The sequence below is a fragment of the Melanerpes formicivorus genome, unplaced genomic scaffold (genome assembly GCF_026170545.1).
Source record: "Melanerpes formicivorus ecotype bairdi unplaced genomic scaffold, bMelFor1.0.p_v2 SCAF_3, whole genome shotgun sequence".
Taxonomy (NCBI): Eukaryota; Metazoa; Chordata; class Aves; order Piciformes; family Picidae; genus Melanerpes; species Melanerpes formicivorus.
The window spans coordinates 42,079,905-42,100,053 of record NW_027142355.1 but is presented as its reverse complement, the minus strand read 5'-3'; the positions used below and the strand labels follow the sequence as shown (position 1 = coordinate 42,100,053).

The window sequence follows — 20,149 nt, the reverse complement described above, 5'->3', positions numbered from 1 at the left end:
CTCCCATGCTGGCAGGGAGAAGCTGTAGGAGCTGTAGGAGCGTTAGATGCTCAAGGATGTTTCCCTCATTCCCTCTTTACAAGCATGTGTGTGCTTTGGGGGATTCCTTGCAGTTGTTTCTTCTCCCTGGTGGAGAGTGGATTCTGAGTCTCTAGGATAGCTCACCTAACAACATCCTGTTATTCTAATAAATACTGAGATCCCTGACCCCCAAAACAAGGAAGTGAGTCTTATTCCAGACAAACAAGGGGATGTATCTTTAGCAGGGCAGGGCAGCCTGGAAATGCAGAGAGCAACCAGGGAACTGAAGGATACAGGATATGGTTCTGTGAACTGTCATTGCCTCTGGCAGAGACACTTGAAAGAACCCGAGGAATACAGGCAAACAAATTCTAGTTAGTAGTCTTCTTCATATTTGAGAGTCTCTTCATTGTTCCCCCTTGTAAAGTTGTGAAAATGATGCTTGATTCACCTACTACATGAGTGTGTTGGAGGATTAATTACTCTCAGCACAGTGCTTTGAATGCCTATTGCAGAGCACTACACACAAACATTAAACACTGTTATTAGTGCCTTGTACCTTGTATGCTGACATGGCACACAGCTCTTTGTAGTCTTCCCTTCCAGAAGGTGACAACTGGGAGGCACTTAACACACCTTTGTGGGATCTGAATCTCTGAATAGGAATCTCTGTTGATGTGCAAAGATCCACACAGAGAGTCTACAATACTGTCCTGTTACTCTCTAACGCAGTTCTCTGTCTCCTTAGCTTACGTTGTCCCCAGGTACACGTTATAAATGAAAAGCAGAATGTTCTGAAGGGCAGAAAGCTGTTGTTGAAATGTATCTCTTCAGAGAAGTCTAGTATTGAAACCTGTAACTACAGCAGGAAGTGAAAAATAAGCCAGAGAAAGCAGTGGTGCAAATGGAGCCCGTGGCTTGCCAGCCATCGGTAAGGGGGTGTGACAAAGGCAGGCAGCAGCCCGGCAAGCCTGGCAGTCACCCTGCTCTCTAGGTGTCCGGTACTGACCACTAGTGGACAGAAGGTACAGAGCTATGCAGTCTTTCGGCTTGACTCACTACCCCTGCTCTTAGTTTGCAGCAGGCATTGGGTTGGTTCTGCATAATTGCAGGGTAATTAAATAAACCAGGGTAAAAGGAAGGCACTTTCCCTTTAGAAGGGATTTTTGGCCCAGGGTTATACACGTGTGTGGGTTCAGATAAACCACAAGACACCAAAGAGCCTAAACTGGAGTAGTAGCAGGTATTTTTTAGTTTGATTTGCCTTTATGTACTTCAAGAAATCCTATTTTCCAAATGTGAGCAGTACTGTGTATGTCTGCTGGTTTCATGCTTGGTGTAATTACTGGCTTCTGCAATCCAAGAACACGTAGAGCCAGCAGGTTACAGATGACTTAGGAGGCACTGTTCATTTACAGTGTTATTCCAGATTACACACTGCACAAAAAGTATGGTAATGTGGATTTCCCAGACATCAGCCCCAGTGTTTAAACACAGAACTGTCAAAGAGATGCTAAAAAGCAATCTGAGACAGTTATACAGTCTTTTTACTCTATCACTCACTGCTGTGTTCTAAAAGGTTGAAGTGAGAGGGGGAAAAAAGCATTAAGTAGGCACTTATGTGATTGTCACTGCTTTTAATGAATGCTGAAAATTCTGCTCAGTGCTGCACCAGGAGAAAAGCACAGAACATCTGCTTGTACAAGTTTGTGTTTATCTCCATGAAGTTGCAAGCTGATAACAATTGTGTGCTGCACAGGAGGTCACTGGTTGATAGAGATGCCTAACATCAAGCAAGAGTACAAGAGGAGCCTGGAGTATAAATATCATACATCTGCTTTGAAGTTTCTTTGCCATGTTGATCTAATTTACAGAGAAGAAAACCTGCTGATAGAATGGGTTGAGCCTGTAAGCAGCCAGAGTGCTACTCTCAGCACACTCAGATGCAGCCACCTAGCAAAGAAAGGCACATCTTCAGTCCTTTGCATTGTGCAGTTTGTAGTTCAAACAGAAAATTCCCCAGCGTTTCAAGTCACTTTGTAAGAGCTATGTTCAGCATTCAAAGGACCTCCTGTAGTTTAGAAGTTGAAAAGTCATCACAGAGAATCATGGGGCAGTAAGGGTTGGAAGGGACCTCCAGAGATTATCAAGTCCAGCTCCCCTGCCAAAAGCAGGATCACCTAGGACAGGTCACACAGGAATGCATCCAGATGGGTCTCGAGAAGGAGCCTCCACAGCCTCTCTGGGCAGCCTGCTCCACTGCTCCATCACCCCTACAGGAAGAAGTTTTTCTTCATGTTGAGGTGGAACTTCCTGTGTTCCAGTTTGTATCTGTTGCCCCTTGTCCTATCACTGGGCACCACTGCAAAGAAACTAGCACCTTCTTCATGAAGCCCACCCTTCAGGCATTGCTAAATGTTAATAAGATCTCCCCAGTCTCCTCCAGACTAAGCAGTCCCAGATCTCTCAGCCTTTTCTCATCAGACAGATGCTCCAGTCACTTCATCATCCTTGTAGCCCTCTGTTGCACACTCTCTGGTATATCTTTGTCCCTCTTGAACTGGGGAGTCCAGAACTGGACACAATATTCCAGATGTGGTCTAACTAGGGCTGGCTAGATGGGGAGGAGAACCTCCTTCTACCTGCTGACCACACCCTTCTCAATGTGCCCTAGCATACCACTGGCCTTCTTGGCCATCAGGGTACATTGCTGTCCCATGGATAACTTCCTGTCCACCAGGACTCCAGGGTCCTTCTCCATGGAGCTGCTTTCCAGCAGGTCACCCCCTAATCTGTACTGGTGCATGGGATTAGTCCTCCCAAGATGCAGGACTCCACACTTACTCTTGTTGAGCCTCGTTAGGCTCCCCTTTGCCCAGCTCTCCAGTCTGTCCAGATGTTGCTGAATGGCCACACAGCCTTCTGATGTATCAGCCAATCCTCCCACACCTGCTGAGAATATACTCTGTCCCCTCATAGTATCATAGAATTGTCAGGGTGGGAAGGGACCTCAAGGATCATCTAGTTGAACCCTCCTGCCATGGGCAGGGACACCCCACACTAGATCAGGTTGCTCAGAGCTTCCCAGCTTTCCTGTAGGCCTCCCTTAGATACTGGAAGGCCACAATAAGGTCTTCTTGGAGCCTTCTCTTCTGCAGACTGAACAGCCCCAACTCCTTCAGTCTGTCCTCACAGGAGAGGTGCTCCAGCCCTCTGCTCATCCTCATGGTCCTTCTCTGAATACCTTCCAGCACATCCAGATCCTTCCTGTATTAGGGGCTCCAGAACTGGAGGCAGTACTCCAGGTGGGGTCTCACCAGAGTGGAGAAGAGGGGTGAATCACCTCCCTTGCCCTGCTGGCTATGCTTCTCTTGATGCAGCCCAGGATCTGATTGGCTTTCTGGGCTGCAAGTGCACACTGAGAGCTCCTGGTGAGCTTCTTGTCCACCAGCACCCCCAGGTCCTTTTCTTCAGGGCTGATTTCCAGCCAGTCCCTGCCCAGCCTATATCAGTGCCTGGGATTGCCTCAACCCAGCTGCAGGACCCTGCACTTGCTCTTGTTGAACCTCCTGAGGTTGGCTTGTGCCCACCTCTCCAGCCTGTCAAGGTCCCTCTGGATGGCCTCCCTTCCCTCCAGCTGTCTGCTGCACCACACAGCTTGGTGTCATCAGCAAACTTGCTGAGGGTGCACTCAGTGCCACTGTCCATGGCACCCACAAAGATGTTGAATAAGACAGGTCCCAGGACTGATCCCTGAGGGACTCCACTTGTCACTGGCCTCCACTGGGACATGGAGCCATTGACAGCCACTCTCTGGGTGTGGCCATCAAGCCAGTTCTGTATCCACTGAATGGTATCCATCAAACCCATACTTCACCAGCTTGGAGACCAGGATGTGGTGCGGGACAGTGTGGAAGGCTTTGCTCAGGTCCAGGCAAATGATGTCAGTTGTTTGGCCTTCATCTGTTAATGTGGTGACCTTATCATAGAAGGCCACCAGGTTGGTCAGGCAGGATTTGCCCTTGGTGAAGCTGTGCTGATCCAGGTTGTTGATGAAGCTGTTGAATAAGACTGGACCCAGTACTTGACTGCTGGGGAGCACCACTAGTTGTAGGTCTTCAGCTGGCTGCAGTGCCTCTACTTGAACACATGCAGCCATCACTGGGACTTGGTGGAATGAATCCTGTGACTGGAGTGTGGCTATTGATGACTACAGGCTTTCAGAAGGGACATATGAGGAAGGAAGGGTGGAGGCATTGCCCTCTGCCAGGAAGTGCACAGAGTGTAAAGAACTGTCCCTGAAAAACTGCTGTGAACAGGTGAAAGCTTATGGATAGGATTTAGAGACAAAGGTAACCACAGGAACCTTGTGGTTGGTGTCTACTACAGACCACCTGTCAAGGGAAGCTCGCTGATGAAGCCTTCCTACTCCAGCTAGATGAGGCTTCATGCTTGCAGGCTCTTGTCCTGCGAGGGGATTTCAGCTACACCAACCTCTGCTGGAAAAATACCAGAGCAAGCTGCAGGAGATCAAGGAGACTCCTGCAGTGCCTCGATGGTAGCTTCCTGAGCCAGATCCTGGACAGCCCTACCTGAGGGAATGCAATACTGGACCTGGCAGTCACAAATGCAAGTGAAGAACTCATCACTGATGTCAAAGTTGAGTGCGGCCTGGGCTGCAGCGGCTGTGCACTGGTGGAGTTTGCAGTCCTAATGGGATGCAGGACAGACAGGGAGTGTAGTCAGGACTCCTTAGGGAGTTGGAAGGACCCCATGGAGGTCCCCATGGGAAAGGATCCTCAAGGACAGGGGAGCAGAGCTGGCAGATCTTTAAGGACATTATCCTTAGAGTGCAAGAGCTCTTGATCCCTGTGTATAAGAAATTGGGCAAGGAAGTGTGAGAGGGAACTGCACAGACAGTGGAAGCAGGGACAGATACCCTGGGAGTAGCATAGGAACAGTGCCTGGCTGTGTAGAGATGAGGTCAGGAAGGCCAGGGCATGGCTGGAGCTGAACCTGGCAAGGGATACAAAGAATAACAAGAAAGGCTTCTACAGATACATCAACCAGCAAAAGAAGGTTAAAGAAAGCTTTTCCCCTCTGAGGAGTGATAATGGAGAGCTGGTGTCAACAGATGAGGAGAAGGCTGAGGTACTCAGCAACTTTCTTGCCTCACTCCTCACTGGCAGTCTTGCTCTGTCCCCCTCCTGAGCTGATGAACCACCATCAAAGAGGACCCTGGAAATTACCAACCTGTCTGTCTCTGTGCCTGGCAGATTATGAAACAGACTGTCCTGGAAGCTATCCTGGAATGCATGGAGGACAGGGAGGTGATTCCAGGTAGCCAGCATGGCTTCACCAAGGGCAAGACCTGCCTGACCGACCCAGCGGCGTTACGCGAGGGTGTAACTACATCAGCGGACAGGGGAAGAGATGTCATCTGTCTGGACTTGTGTAAAGCCTTTGACAGCCCCTGCAACATCTTTGTTTCTAAGCTGGAGAGATAGGGGTTTGACTGGTGAGCTGTCCAGTGGATGAGGAATTGTTTGGATGGTTGCATCCAAAGGAGAGTGGTCAATGGGTTGATGTCCACATGGAGACAGGTTGCACATAGTGTCCCTCAGGGGTCTGTGTTGTGACCAGTACCGTTCAGTATCTTTATCAGTGATGCAGATAGCAAGATTGAGTGCCCCCTCAGCAAATTTGCTGATGGTACCAAGCTCAGTGGTGTGGTTGACAAGACTGAAGGATGGGATGCTGCCCAGAGGGACCTGGACAGGCTGGAGATGTGGGCTTGAGGAGAATCTCCCAAGGTTCAATAAGGCAAAATACAAGGTCTTGCACCTAGGTTGGGGCAAGCCTCGATATCAATATGGGCTGGGGGCTGAAGAAATTGAGAGCAGCCCTGCAGAAAAGGACTTGGGGGTAGTGGGGGACAAGAAGCTGGACATGATCCAACAATGCACACTTGCAGCCCAGAAAACCAATCACATCCTCTGCTGCATGAAAAGAAGCGTGGCCAGCAGGTCAAGGGAGATTGATTCTGCCGCTCTGCTCTGCTCTGGTGAGATCTAACCTGGAGTACTGTGTCCAGCTTGGGAGCCCCCAGCGCAAGAGAGACATGGTCCTGCTGGTTGGGTTCAGAGGAGGGCCACAAGGATGAGCAGAGGGCTGGAGCACCTCTCCTATGAAGATAGGCTGAAAGAATTGGGGCTGTTCAGCCTAGAGAAGAGAAGGCTCTGGGGAGACCTTGTGGCAGTATTTCTATACCTGGAGAGGACTTAGACAAAGGCTGGGGAAGGACTGTTCAGAAGGTCTTTTAGCAATAGGACAAGGGGCAATGGTTTCAAACTGAAGCAGGGTAGATTTAGGTTGGGCATAAGGACTGAGTTCTTTAAAATGAGAGTGATCAAATACTGGAACAGTTTGCCCAGGGCTGTGGTTGAGGCCCTGTCCCTGGAGACATTCAAGATCAGACTTGATGTTGCCGTGGCAGCCTAACCTAGTTGGAGGTGTCCCTGCTGACTGCAGGGGGTTTGGACAAGATGACCTTGGAGGGTTCCTTCCAACCCAATGCAATCTGTGAATCTGTGAATGTGTTGGTGCAAAATCAAACAAAAGATAAGAAACTTTCTGGGGAGGGCTTGCTGTGACTGAGAAAGACTCCATGTAAGATGATAATGCCATCTGGCTATATGTAAGCCAAATATGATATCCCAGGCATTTTGATAGGGAAATAATCTGAAAGTGTAGTAAGTTAGGAGGTTAAGGGCAGAATTCCTTGTGTCACAAATTGTTCTAGAAGCAGAACCACTGCTGCTTGACTTCTTGGATTTTGTCTTGTAGACCTTCCCTGGGTTCTGTGATGTGTCACAAGATGAAGAATAAGGTTTCATTCCTCTCAGGCCTCTCCTTCAAACTTACTTTCAGGAAACTCAAGGGAATGTAATTGTCTCTGAGGTCTTCTGCTGAATGCAATAAATGTCTTTTGAATCTTTGGGGCACTTTCAGAGGGCTATTGAGACAGGCGTGCAGAAGTCTCAGGCATTACACTTACACAAGTGGGATTTTTTGTAAGAAAGAGATACACTTGGCTAAGACTAATAAATTAAGTGCAAGATAGTGTGTCTGCAGCATTTTTCTGCATGTGGGTGGAGATAACAAAGAGGAAAGGAGAGGGGAAAATGAAGCAGGAAAGATGTAGAACCACGTAGCAGAAGGAAGGGAAAACTCTCTCATCCCTTGTTAAGAGAGAAGCTGCAGGAGTGGGTGGTGGCTCACAGCCCCATTCCAGACTGGCAGAAAGGAACAGCTGCATGTGGCCTGGAAGAGGAAGCCCTGAAGCCCAGGCCTGAATTTGAGCCAGTGTGTTTCTGATGGAATTCTGCTTATGTGAACGTTTATGTTGATTCCAAATCCAAATAGGATGAAGTGGTCAGAGGTTGGTTATGGGCAAATGATGTTAATTTCTTGTGTCTTTGCTGTTATGGGAGGAAAGCCTCCCTGGTTTGAGAAAAAAAAAGAAAAAAAAAAGTGGACTTTTGCTTTTTTATTCACCCCAAACTATTGTAAACTGACAGTGTAGCTCATGTTGTGTCCTGGGTGGTGCCAGAGTTGGCACAGGAATTTCCAAAGATATCTCACAGCCTCACAGTATCACCAAGGTTGGAAGAGACCTCAAAGACCATCGAGTCCAACCTGTCACCACAGACCTCATGACTAGACCTTGGCACCAAGTGCCACATCCAATCCCCTCCTGAACACCTCCAGGGATGGGGACTCCACCACCTCCCTGGGCAGCACATTCCAATGACCAATGACTCTCTCAGTGAAGAACTTTCTCCTCACCTCCAGCCTAAACTTCCCCTGGCACAGCCTGAGACTGTGTCCTCTTGTTCTGGTGCTGGTTGCCTGGGAGAAGAGACCAACCCCTTCCTGGCTACAACCTCCTTTCATGTAGTTGTAGAGAGCAATAAGGTCTCCCCTGAGCCTCCTCTTCTCCAGGCTAAGCAACCCCAGCTCCCTCAGCCTCTCCTCACAGGGCTGTGCTCAAGGCCTCTCCCCAGCCTTGTTGCCCTTCTCTGGGCACCTTCAAGTCTCTCGATGTCCTTCCTAAACTGAGGGGCCCAGAACTGGACACAGGACTCAAGGTGTGGCCTAACCAGTGCAGAGTACAGGGGCACAATGACCTCCCTGCTCCTGCTGGCCACACTGTTCCTGATGCAGGCCAGGATGCCATTGGCCTTCTTGGCCAGCTGGGCACACTGCTGGCTCATGTTTAGGTGGCTGTCAATCAGCATCCCATTCCATCCAAGTGGTATTTTAATACCAAGAACTGTTTGGGTAAGATTTGTTTTCAACCAATCCTGGTTGTAGCTTATCTACAGGTAATAAAGATGTTGTAGCAGAAGCTTCTCAGGTGTCAGGGAGCAGGAGGATTCCTTGTCTTTGGGCAAAATCCCTTGTCGTGTTTATTCTCATCAAAATAAGAGCTCAGGAGGAAAAGGTAACTTCCCCCCAAATTCATAAGGTTTTTTTTTCCTCCCCTGTTTTAAAATACATCTTTGACTGCCATAGCATATGCTCTTACATGTGTTTCTTGGCACTCCTGAAGGGCAGATCTATTTCTTCCATGCTTGCTGCCTTAAGTTTACCGGGGAAGGAATTTTGTCCTGGGTACACGTGCAGAATTCCTGTGACAGCCATCAATTTTCTTTAATAGCTTCCTGTACACAGAGTTCCTCTATTAGTACCAGGCTTGCTACCTGCCCACCAGGAAAGCCATATGCTAGCCTCAAATGTTAATTGGCTATCAGGTACTTAGTCCTGCTCATCTGTTGAATGGATAGTTGGAGAGGCTGACACCAAAGCTGATGGCACATGCTCTCTAGTCCTGTTAAATTGCATGGCTGTCCTAGGTTTGTTCCATGGCTATCCTAGGTTTGTACCATGGCTGTCCTAGGTTTGTTCCATGGCTGTCCTAGGTTTGTTCCATGGCTGTCCTAGGTTTGTTCCATGGCTATCCTAGGTTTGTCCCATGGCTGTCCTAGGTTTGTTCCATGGCTATCCTAGGTTTGTTCCATGGCTGTCCTAGGTTTGTTCCATGGCTATCCTAGGTTTGTTCCATGGCTGTCCTAGGTTTGTTCCATTAGAATCACAACAAGAGATGGGTTTTTAATTTCCTTTAGCATTGCAGGCACTCTACAATTCTTGTTTGTTTTCCAGTATAAACTTACTGTTGTAGTTTAAGCTTTTCCTGGAGTACAAAAGCCCCAGTAGAACAGATTTAGATTGCCTCCCCTCTCCCCTTTTTCCTGGTAGGGTAAAAGCGAGTTAGGCAGGAGAAAGGGGAGGTAAAAACCCCAAAATAAACAGTCTGGAATCAATTTGGAAGTAAAAAAGGTAAGTTTAACAAAATATATATAACATTTGAGTAACAGAGGAAGTTACAAAGGTACAAGAAAAAGGGTAAATAGAAAAATACACAAACCCAGGCCCAGCTGGTGTTGGGTTCCCTTGGTGTAAAAGTGTGGCTACAGCATGGGAGCAAACCAGTGGTAATTCAGGAAGCAGGAGGGTGATGCAAGAGGCCTTTCCCTCCTGTTGCCCATCAGCTGCTTCCTTACTCCTCCATGCCTTCTCTTAAAAGCTAGATAACCCTTCCCCAGCACACTTAAGACTCTTCCTGCTGTAATAGTGAACCTGTTGGCAAAGACACTCTTGCCCTGGTTTGCCAGGGGAATGCCATCCTTATGCAGTAGTCCTTGTGCTTCAAAAACTTTGTAGAAGCCGGAGCCCTGCGTGCAGCACCAGCCACACAGCGCAGTGCTGACAGTGGGGTGCCTCCATACCGGGAGGAAAATGGATTGGCAAATGAAAACATTAGCCAGTACCTTTACTATGGCTTGTTTTCAGTGAATTTGGGAAGGGAGAAGGAGCCCACAGCAGCAAGTATGTTGTAGCCACTGCTGTCTTTGGTAGGAATCTTCTTAGCAAAATGCAGTTGTGAGAAGCAGCCACAAAAACCTGCAGAAGTGGGAGCTCAACGATCTCAGCACAGTCTGCTTTTGTTTAACAAGGGACAGGAAATGTGTCTGCTGTCTTTTCTCCTCAGCTTGTCATTAGCATGCACTAACAGGTGTGGGAATAAGCTAGTCAACCCTGAAGTGTTTGGATTAGTTCTGATTGCGAGCTGGTAGTGCAAAAAATCATAGATGGAAAAGTGGTTGTTCCAAAGCTGTGGGCACAGGCAGAAGCACAGCCATGCAACACTTACTGAACTCTAGGGGAGGTTGGTCCTAGCTAAGGACCAAGCCAGGGCTTCAAATTGTGCTGTAGTCTGTGCCTAGGTTTTGAATTCCATGTATTTGTGTTGGAAGGGCATAATGGAATAAAATAGGGGACAGTTTAAACAATAACATACAAACAATGAGGAGAAATAAGTTGTAGGTCAGAAGCAGGAAATAGTTGCTGCTTTAAGGTAGTTTTCAGGTAAATACTGATCAGATATTGCTAGTGTTTGGTGGATCTTAATAGTATAAAAGGCACTTGAAACATTCAGCATGTCTTAGGATTGTGCTGACACACCTTGTTGGACTGAAGTCCTGCTGCAGTAAGGTGGTGTTGGTCCCACTGAGGACCATGCTTCAGTGCAAAGAGGGGTTTGCCACTCGGTGTTATTGCATGTGGACTGCATTGAACATTGGTAATTATGAATCACACTAGAAGCAGGTGAGAATGTATTGTGGTTGGGTAGCTGAGGGGCTGCATCTGCAGCTGCTCAGCTGAAGTCTTACACTTCATGACAGCAGCGCCCAGCCAAGAACAGGGTTTCACAGATCTGTAGCTGAGGCTGACTGCGCTTCAAGAGCACTGGGAGTAAAAAGTGAATCATGTTATGAAGTCTTCTAAGGAACAAAATTTAAACAAAGTATTGTTAAATTAACATACAAGCAGCAAAATTAGACAAAAATGTGAGATTTGAAGGGTAAAAAGGGGTTTTGGAGACAAAGAGAATCGTGTCCAGAGAAGGGCAATGAGGCTGGGGAGAGGCCTTGAGCACAGCCCTGTGAGGAGAGGCTGAGGGAGCTGGGGTTGCTTAGCCTGGAGAAGAGGAGGCTCAGGGGAGACCTCATTGCTCTCTACAACTACCTGACAGGTGGCTGTAGCCAGGAAGGGGTTGGTCTCTTCTCCCAGGCAACCAGCACCAGAACAAGAGGACACAGTCTCAAGCTGTGCCAGGGGAGGTTTAGGCTGGAAGTGAGGAGAAAGTTCTTCACTGAGAGAGTCATTGGTCATTGGAATGTGCTGCCCAGGGAGGTGGTGGAGTCCTCATCCCTGGAGGTGTTCAAGAGGGGATTGGATGTGGCACTTGGTGCCATGGTCTAGTCATGGGTCTATGGTGACAGGTTGGACTTGATGATCCTTGAGGTCTCTTCCAACCTTGGTGATACTGTGATACTGAAATAGGTTTAGTGAGTTGCTGCCTGATATGGGAAGAAAGAGGAAAGAACCTGAGCTGCAAACTCATCAAAACCCCCCCAGTTGTTAATTGAAAAGCTGACAGAGCTGTGAGTACAGCACTGCTTCTGGCCACCACTGTAATAAATGTAATTGTGCATTTAGAATCATTTGCTGATTTGCCTAAGTAACACCCACAGACAGCAACATGACATAAATACATTAGTGGAAGCAACAACTATAACCAGCTTGTACAGGTTCTTGGCTGTTAGATGGATGGATCAGATGAGCTGGAAAAGATTTATTAAAAGGACCAGAAATGGATTTGTTAACAATAATGCAGCATAAAGGATTTCTTTATTTTCTTATTTCCCAAGAGTGTTTTAAAGCTTGTAGATACCCATACCTAGTGTAGCAGAGTATCATAGTATCAGGCAGGGTTGGAAGGGACCACAAGCATCATCCAGTTCCAACCCCCCTGCCATGGGCAGGGACACCCCACACTACATCAGGCTTGGCCAGAGCCTCATCCAGCCTGGCCTTAAACACCTCCAGGGACAGTGCCCCAACCACCTCCCTGGACAACCCATTCCAGGGCTTCACCACTCTCATGGGGAAGAACTTCCTCCTCCCCTCCAGCCTGAATCTCCCCACCTCCAGCTTCATTCCATTCCCCCTAGTCCTATCACTCCCTGAGATCCTGAGCAGTCCCTCCCCAGCCTTCCTGTAGCCCCCTTCAGATACTGGAAGGCCACAATGAGGTCAATTAGTGTAGCATGCAAGTAACTTTTAAAAAGCTTCTGTGTGTTTGTGTGCACATAACTGGAAACCTGCAGAGAGACATCTGCAAAATGTTGCATTTCAGAAGGGACAGGAAAAAAAGACAAAATTTACAGCTCAAATAATTCTTTTGGGTAAATAATTGAACCTGGAGCATTCACTGTGCAGTTGTAAACATCTGAAAAGAGTTTCTGTTAACAAATATGCTAAAGGCACATAGGTATTGAGTCTGCAGGAGAGACTGGTTTCTGTGCAATCAATTTCCTGCTACAGGTGTTACAAGCATCTGAAAGTTACCTTTCAGAGTCACCCAGATCTTTTCACTGGAGAAACACCGAGTTTAGCCCTGTCCCCTGGCCTCGGGGCCAGCGCTATTTGCTGCCTTCTTTTGCCATCACTGTTTGCATAACGCTGTTGCATTGTGTTTTTAAGTCATACTCCTGTCATCTTGTGCCACTGCATATTGGCTGCTGTTGTACACTCTCTAAATAACCTACCCCTAGAGTAGGCTTGTGGTCATCACTACAGGGCTCTGTGTTATCAATAACACTGTGCAAGGTGGGTCTCGTTTTTAGTAAACTAATTCTTTTTGCTCCCAGTCTCCTCCTCTGACTTCTTCCATTCTGATGCAAATGCAGAGCAGTGCAGAAGCAAAGCTAATGAATGTCTTTGTTTCCTTCCAAATATACTCCAAAAGTTTGCCTTTTGAGACGGGCAATGCTTGCTTTAAGGGCAGAATCCAGCTGATGACCAAGTGTGAAGTCAGGGGGAAAGTTTCTGTTGCAGTGCTGCTCTTGGGAAGAGCCCACGTGTGTGGGCATCTGTACTCTTGCCTTCAGCAGGAGGTTGTTGTAAGGTTTTTCACTAAGTAGGGGTTGTAAAATATTCTTGAACATGAGTCACTTTAAATTATAGTCCATGGATCTAAGGAAGTCACTGAGAAAATGGAGCTGGAAAATATATGGGATAGAGGCAAACTGTGAAACTTCTCTGTGGGATGTGGAATTTTGACAGCTAAACCCAATCCTTGTCTTGCCTGAAGGCTTGGTCTTAAATGTGAGGGCAAAGAGGGCAGCAGATCCCTCTGGCTGACCTGAGCTCTCAGCCTGTAAGACCTCCTCAGTACAAGCAGATAAAGACCACAGCTCTGGGAGAAGAGAGCTGACAGTTTATGAAGTGTTACAGCCAACCTTCTTTGAATCCTAATTTCTGTCAGAGAGTAATCATCACTGTCACAGTAAGTGATACTTGCAGCACAAATGGCAATTAACTAGAAGTAAATAGTGGAGCAGAAGTCTGGAGACTGGTTTTTAAGGTTGATGAGTTGAAAAGTAGTTTCAACACCTTAATGCTAAGCATGCTAAACCCTAATGTGCCATGAGAAAGTCAGAAATGTCATTGACCTGAAATCAGGTGATTACCAGGAATTACCTCATGTGTAGGAAGGACTTGCTCAGTTGTTTGGATGGCTTGAGAGTGCCTGCTTTCTTCTATCTGATGTCTCATAACACAAGCAACTTGTTTGTTTTTCACTGTTTTAGGGAGCCTGCCCTACGAATACAAGATTGTGATCGCAGGAAATCATGAGTTGACCTTTGACCAGGAATTCATGGCTGACTTAATCAAGCAGGACTTTTACTATTTCCCTTCTGTCTCTAAGCTGAAGCCAGAGAGCTATGAGAACGTACAGTCCCTTCTAACAAACTGCATCTACCTTCAAGACTCTGAAGTGACGGTGAGGGGGTTCAGAATATATGGCTCCCCTTGGTAAGCAGGTTTCTAAGCATGCATAACAAATACTGGTGATTGCTGTCCCATCAGCCAGTGCAGCTGCACTAGCTAGAATGGGCTGCATTAGGAGAAAAAGAGAAAGTTTTTGTATTTTCTTGTAATGAATCATTCCTGTGACAAAGCAATGTACTGTGGGCACTCTTGACCAAAAAGTGAGGGGGAAAGATCTTCAGGCTCTCAGCCAGGAGCAGTTCTCTCGCATAGTCCTTGTAGGGCTTCTTGTGTCAGAGAGTATCTTTCGTGTACTTAGTGTGAGAGGTTGATTTTGTTGCAGTTGGACAAGTTCCATCCTACAGGCAGTGGTTAAGTTTCATTAGTACACACAGCAGTCACTTCACACAGCAAGCTTCTTGCCTACTTCATGGATTTCACTCTACTGCATGGAGAACACGGAGAGCTCCTTGATGGTGCTGGGGACAGATGGGCTTTGGCTTCTTGATGTCCAGCTTGGACCCTTGTATGTGCTGCTTCTGTGCCTCCTACTGATGTTACATGACTCCTATGTTACTTCCACTAACAGGACTGGAAGTTTGGTCTTTTGTGAGCATTTGATAGACATCTAAAACAAGTTAAAACTTCTTTTAAAAGGCAGGTTTTTAAGGGGATCTGTTACTCTTCCTTTCAAACTCACATCAGGGTGGAGTGCAGCAAACAAGTTGTCAAACCTGATGCATACACCCCAACGTGAGCTTTCTGTGTGAATCAACTGTGAAATCGCTGGGCTTTTCTTTGTTTGGTCATTCTTTAAAGTGGAAGTTGGCATTTCCCCATTTGGTTACTTGAGATCTGTGTTCATTTACTCTCAGCTTATTATTCTACATTTGTCTACATTAAATAGCTTCCCTCTTCCATGCACCCTTCTCTCTTTCCCTCTTAGATCTTCTGATCTTTCTGGTGTTTTGTTTTGGGTTTTTGTAACCTCCCCACCTGCTGTGCTGTCGTTCATCTCCCTCTTGTATCTGCTGTGTATTCAATCAGTGCTTAGTTTACTAAAATATTAGGGAAGACATTAGATGCTATTAGTCCCAATATTAACTTTTAAGAAATGCCACTTGGCATCTCTTCCCATTTTGATGTTCAACTGTAAATACTGTAATTATGCTCTGTTTACAATATGTCTGGCAACATCATATCTTCATTGCAGTATTCGTCACCAGGCACCATATTTCCAGTGTCAGTCATCATTTTCGAGGCAGTAAAGTACCAAGAGTCTCATTGCAGTCTCAATAAAGTAAGTTAAAGCAAAATGCTTTCTAGAGTAGCACTAACTAGGGGCTAAAGGAAACTATTTGAACGTTCTGTGTATGATTAGATCTATCTATTTCTGGTGAGAAAATGTTTGTCCACCCACTGACCCATAAAGAATAGAATAGAATAGAATAGAATAGAATAGAATAGAATAGAATAGAATAGAATAGAATAGAATAGAAAGAATAGAATAGACCAGGTTGGAAGAGACCTTCAAGATCATCATGTCCAACCTATCAACCAAACCAACCCACCTAAACAACTAACCCATGGCACCAAGCACCCCATCAAGTCTCCTCCTGAACACCTCCAGTGATGGTGACTCCACCACCTCCCCAGGCAGCCCATTCCAATGGGCAATCACTCTCTCTGTGTAGAACTTCCTCCTAACCTCCAGCCTAAAATTCCCCTGGTGCAACCTGAGACTGTGTCCTCTTGTTCTGATGCTGGCTGCCTGGGAGAAGAGACCAACCTCTGCCTGTCTACAACCTCCCTTCAGGTAGTTGTAGAGAGCAATGAGATCTCCCCTGAGTCTCCTCCTCTCCAGGCTAAGCAACCCCAGCTCCCTCAGCCTCTCCTCACAGGGCTGTGCTCCAAACCCCTCACCAACTTTGTTGCCCTTCTCTGGACTCGTTCCAGCAAGTCAACCTCCTTCCTAAACTGAGGAGCCCAGAACTGGACACAGGACTCGAGGTGTGGCCTAACCAGTGCAGTGTACAGGGGCAGAATGACCTCCCTGCTCCTGCTGGCCACACTGTTCCTGATGCAGCCCAGGATGCCATTGGCCCTCCTGGCTGCCTGGGCACACTGCAGGCTCATGTTCATCCTACCATCAAACAGCACCCCCAGGTCCCTCTCTGCCTGGCTGCTCTTCAGCCACTCTGTGTGAGGTCACATCTGCTGCATGGCTCTGTGTGCCACTCCTGGAATTTTGCACAAGTTGTAGAAAGCTGTCTGGCATGACCTGTGCTTCATTGGAACAACAAAAGATTGCTTGCCACCTTTTATGCACCTTCAAGTTATATCTAAACTTCCACATGATGTGTTTCACAGTGTTGCTAACTCATCTCCCCCCCTCTAAAGGTCCTGGAGGACGAGTCTTGTAAGGGCCTTTGATGATCTTTGGTTACTCCGTATGGGAGAAAGTCTTGATGAAAGTCTTCCAGCCAGAATGTTGTGGGTTGGGTTTTTTTTTATCTTTCTTGTTGTTATGCCATGCTGAATGAAGTTTCCATGTTAATTAATGTCATGTCCAGTGCAGACAGCAGCACCAACAATAATGACAATAACAAATCACTCTTCATCCTTCTGTCAAACAGCAGATGCAGAAGTAACAGAAGTCACATCAGCCAACCCTTGAGCCTAAACCTTTAGTATCCTAAAGCAATTTTCCAGCCTTGAAAATACACATCAGGATTTTTGGATGGATTTGTTTAATTGGAGAACTCCCAACTGCAGTTTATGTTTGTTGTCCATACATTACTCTGTTTAATGAGAAGGTGAGCTGTCTGAAAGTTGAAAGGCTGAGACCCCAGATCCTGACATTTCCACTGGTGGTTACAGCCCTGCCCTGTCTTGCTTCACCCTTTATAAAAACAAGTACGAGCTGGAGATATCTCTCCATTCTCAAAGAGGTTAATCAGTAGTTGCAAATCAGTTTGAGAACACTGGGTTAAGGTCTGAGTGAATGAATGCCAGCCAGTATTCCCTTAGTATGTTTGTTTGTATCCATCTGTGTTTTAGGTATGACCTGTACACAATTCAATAGTTCTTCTGCTTAAGGTGTTTTACTTGCAGAGTAAACCATGAGAGCTTGATTGCTTTGCCTAACATGAATGTCTCTAAGGCTGTTTAAGAAGGTAGCATTTGTGTGTGGTTAGATACTCTCAATAGCACCTGAGTGTTTTGACCTCTATTATTTAATCTAGAAAGTGGTTATTTTTAATTACATAGAAGAAATGGGGCTGTTTGAAAGGTTTTTTCTCAGAAACCCATGCCCTAGCTTCTGGGCTCCAGGAGCCAAGATTTGAAGTGCTGCATTGAGCCCCTGCTCACTAACAGAAATGTCACTGTACCCTAGTATTGTCATCAAGCAGGGAGCAGCCATTATGACATGCAAGCTGCAGAGCAGCCAAGCTGCTGTTTAGGAATGTGTACTTGCCACAGTGGTAAGTGTGAGCACAGGGTATCAGCATGGATGGTGAAGGACAGGAATGTCAATCTGTTAGGTGCTTCATGAGAAAATTTGGAATACTAAGATGTTAAATGTGTCCAGAACAATCTTGGATTTCAAGGGTGGCTCTGGCCCAGGGGGCTGATGCTTTTGCCAGTGTTGGTTGCCAGCTCTGGCAGAGGAGGGCATCAGTAAGAATGCAGGGCACTTCCCTCCAACGTGCTTGCCTCTCCTGTAGCCCAGGCACTGGCACTGGGGTGTTTCTTCCTCACATAATGCCTGGACAGCAATTTTTTTTCATATAAAGCTAGGTGCAGGAAGATTGCCCTGGTTTAAGACTCAGCTGTTGGCTGATGTCCAACAGTCCATGCCTCAGAAAGGGAGAGAAGAAACCAAAAGCCTTGTGGACAGGTATAAGGAGAGTTTAATGGAGCAGTGCAATGTACCTTAGTGTATTTCACAGAAAAGCACAGCCAAAAGCAGAAGCAAGCCAGCAGCCTCCCCAGGTCCATGGCCAGAAGAGACCACCCTCCCAGCCCAGAAGCCAAAAAAGCCCCCCAAGCCAGACAGCATCTCTTGTTACAGTCCAAACTACAAGCCCCATGATACTTTGCTCCAGCCAGCATGGTCTTCCTTATGCATCAGGCATGACCTCAGTCCGGTGTTGAATACTCAACGGCTGCTTCAGCAGGCTGTCCTGAATGGTTTCCAAGCCAAAACCAGGAGAGGCAAACTCTGCTTTTATCCCAGCAAAACCCAAGACATGGCCACAGCACATTCACAGACTTGGAAGCAATCTTCTGTAGAAAATAGCCATAGCTGCTACAAATGTTAAACAAAGACTTCGGTTCCTCAATAGCAAGTTGGTGAGGGGCTTGGAGCACAGCCCTGTGAGGAGGGGCTGAGGGAGCTGGGGTTGCTTAGCCTGGAGAAGAGGAGGCTCAGGGGAGACCTCATTGCTCTCTACAGCTACCTGAAGGGAGGTTGTAGCCAGGCAGAGGTTGGTCTCTTCTCCCAGGCAGCCAGCACCAGAACAAGAGGACACAGTCTCAGGCTGTGCCAGGGGAGGTTTAGGCTGGAGGTCAGGAGGAAGTTCTACACAGAGAGAGTGATTGCCCATTGGAATGGGCTGCCTGGGGAGATGATGGAGTCACCATCACTGGAGGTGTTCAGGAGGAGACTTGATGGGGTGCTTGGTGCCATGGTTTTGTTGATTAGGTAGTGTTGGATGATAGGTTGGACAGGATGATGTTGAAGGTCTCTTCCTGCCTGGTTTATTCCAAATCCTAAATTTGCTGTAAATTGGAAGAGTTCTGATTGGAAAGTATTTTGAAACACCCTAATGTGTTCTGAACTTCTATGAGAAAAGTCAAACTGGCAGATAGAATAACCCAAACAATTCTATATGATGTATACTTTTGCCTGCTAAGCCTTGCCAAAAATGAAGCCATTTCTCCAGAGGTGTTTAATTTGTGGGGTTTTCAGCAACACATGCAGGTATGGGCCTCAGAGAGGTGTTCTCATGTTGATGCCAAAATGTGTGTGCGCCTTTATAGCTATTTTTTTACTGGCAATTGTGAATGATGGCTATAACAGGAGCAATGTATAGTGGCTTTGTTCAGCAAGCACAGTAGACCTTGTGCACTGAAAGCACCGTTTTTTGGGTGCAAATCCATTGTGTAATTGTACAATAGAGATCTTGAGCAGCGTGGAGGCACGAGTGGATTGTGTAGCCTACTCTCATTTCAGCTGTAGCTAACACTAAAACTCCTACCTGCAAAATTGTAGCTCCTTATGAGGTAATGAACTTTAATAGAAATATAATAGAAGGCTGAAAATCTGTAAGTGAAATGCTCACCAATCATTTATTAATATGGTTCCATGAATGATGTCATCAGGAGGGACAGGGACCTGATGGTGTGAGTCCAGAGGAAGGCCTTGAAAATGATCAGGGGGTTGGAACACCTCTGCTGTGAGGACAGGGAGGGAGGGAGATGGAGCCTGGAGAAGAGAAGGCTCCAGGAAGACCTAATAGCAGCCTTCCAGTATGTGGAGGGGGTCTACAGGAAGGATGGGGAGAGACTGTTTACATAGGCCTGCAGTGACAGGATGAGGGGCAAAGGCTTCAGACTAGAAAGGAGCAGATTTAGATTGGATGTTAGGAGTAAGTTCTTTACTGAGAGTGGTGGAACACTGGAACAGGTTGCCCAGGTTGCTGGCTGGGGCCCCAGCCCTGAAGATACTCAAAGTGAGGCTCGACAGGGTTCTGGGCAACTGGATTTAGTTGAGGATGCTCCTGCTTACTGCAGAGGGGGTTGGACTGGACCTTTGGATGTCCCTTCCAACCCAGACCATTCTCTGATTCTGTGATTTGCTTCCCTGCTGCACGAGGTTCCAGGAATGGACTGTGCCCTATTACATGGGTTTTCCATTGATTATTGTTTTTGTATAACTCAGTGTTTCAGCAGCTGTCCCTTTCCTTAAAGCACAGCCTAAAACTGTCACACTTGGCTTTCTGCTCTCCTGTTGCACACAGTAACTCATGATAAGACCTGATGACTAATGAATTGACCTCTCACCAAATACCAGAAGCTGTTCATGCCTGGCAGAGGTTATACTGGCTGTTCTCCCAGTGCTTGATGTTGCACCCCTGCCTTAATTGTGCAGAAAAGATGT

General features: G+C 46.8%; 1 protein-coding gene across 4 annotated transcripts in view; it reads left to right on the top strand.

Moving 5' to 3' along the window:
- The window catches only part of MPPED1 (metallophosphoesterase domain containing 1), a 76,075-nt gene that overhangs the window by 29,127 nt on the left and 26,799 nt on the right, over nucleotides 1-20,149 (top strand). For all 4 annotated transcript variants that reach the window (XM_068170771.1, XM_068170762.1, XM_068170768.1 and 1 more), the window contains exon 5: nucleotides 13,803-14,028. In XM_068170771.1, the coding sequence (XP_068026872.1) occupies nucleotides 13,803-14,028 (226 nt within the window). The remainder of the gene's footprint in view (nucleotides 1-13,802; nucleotides 14,029-20,149) is intronic.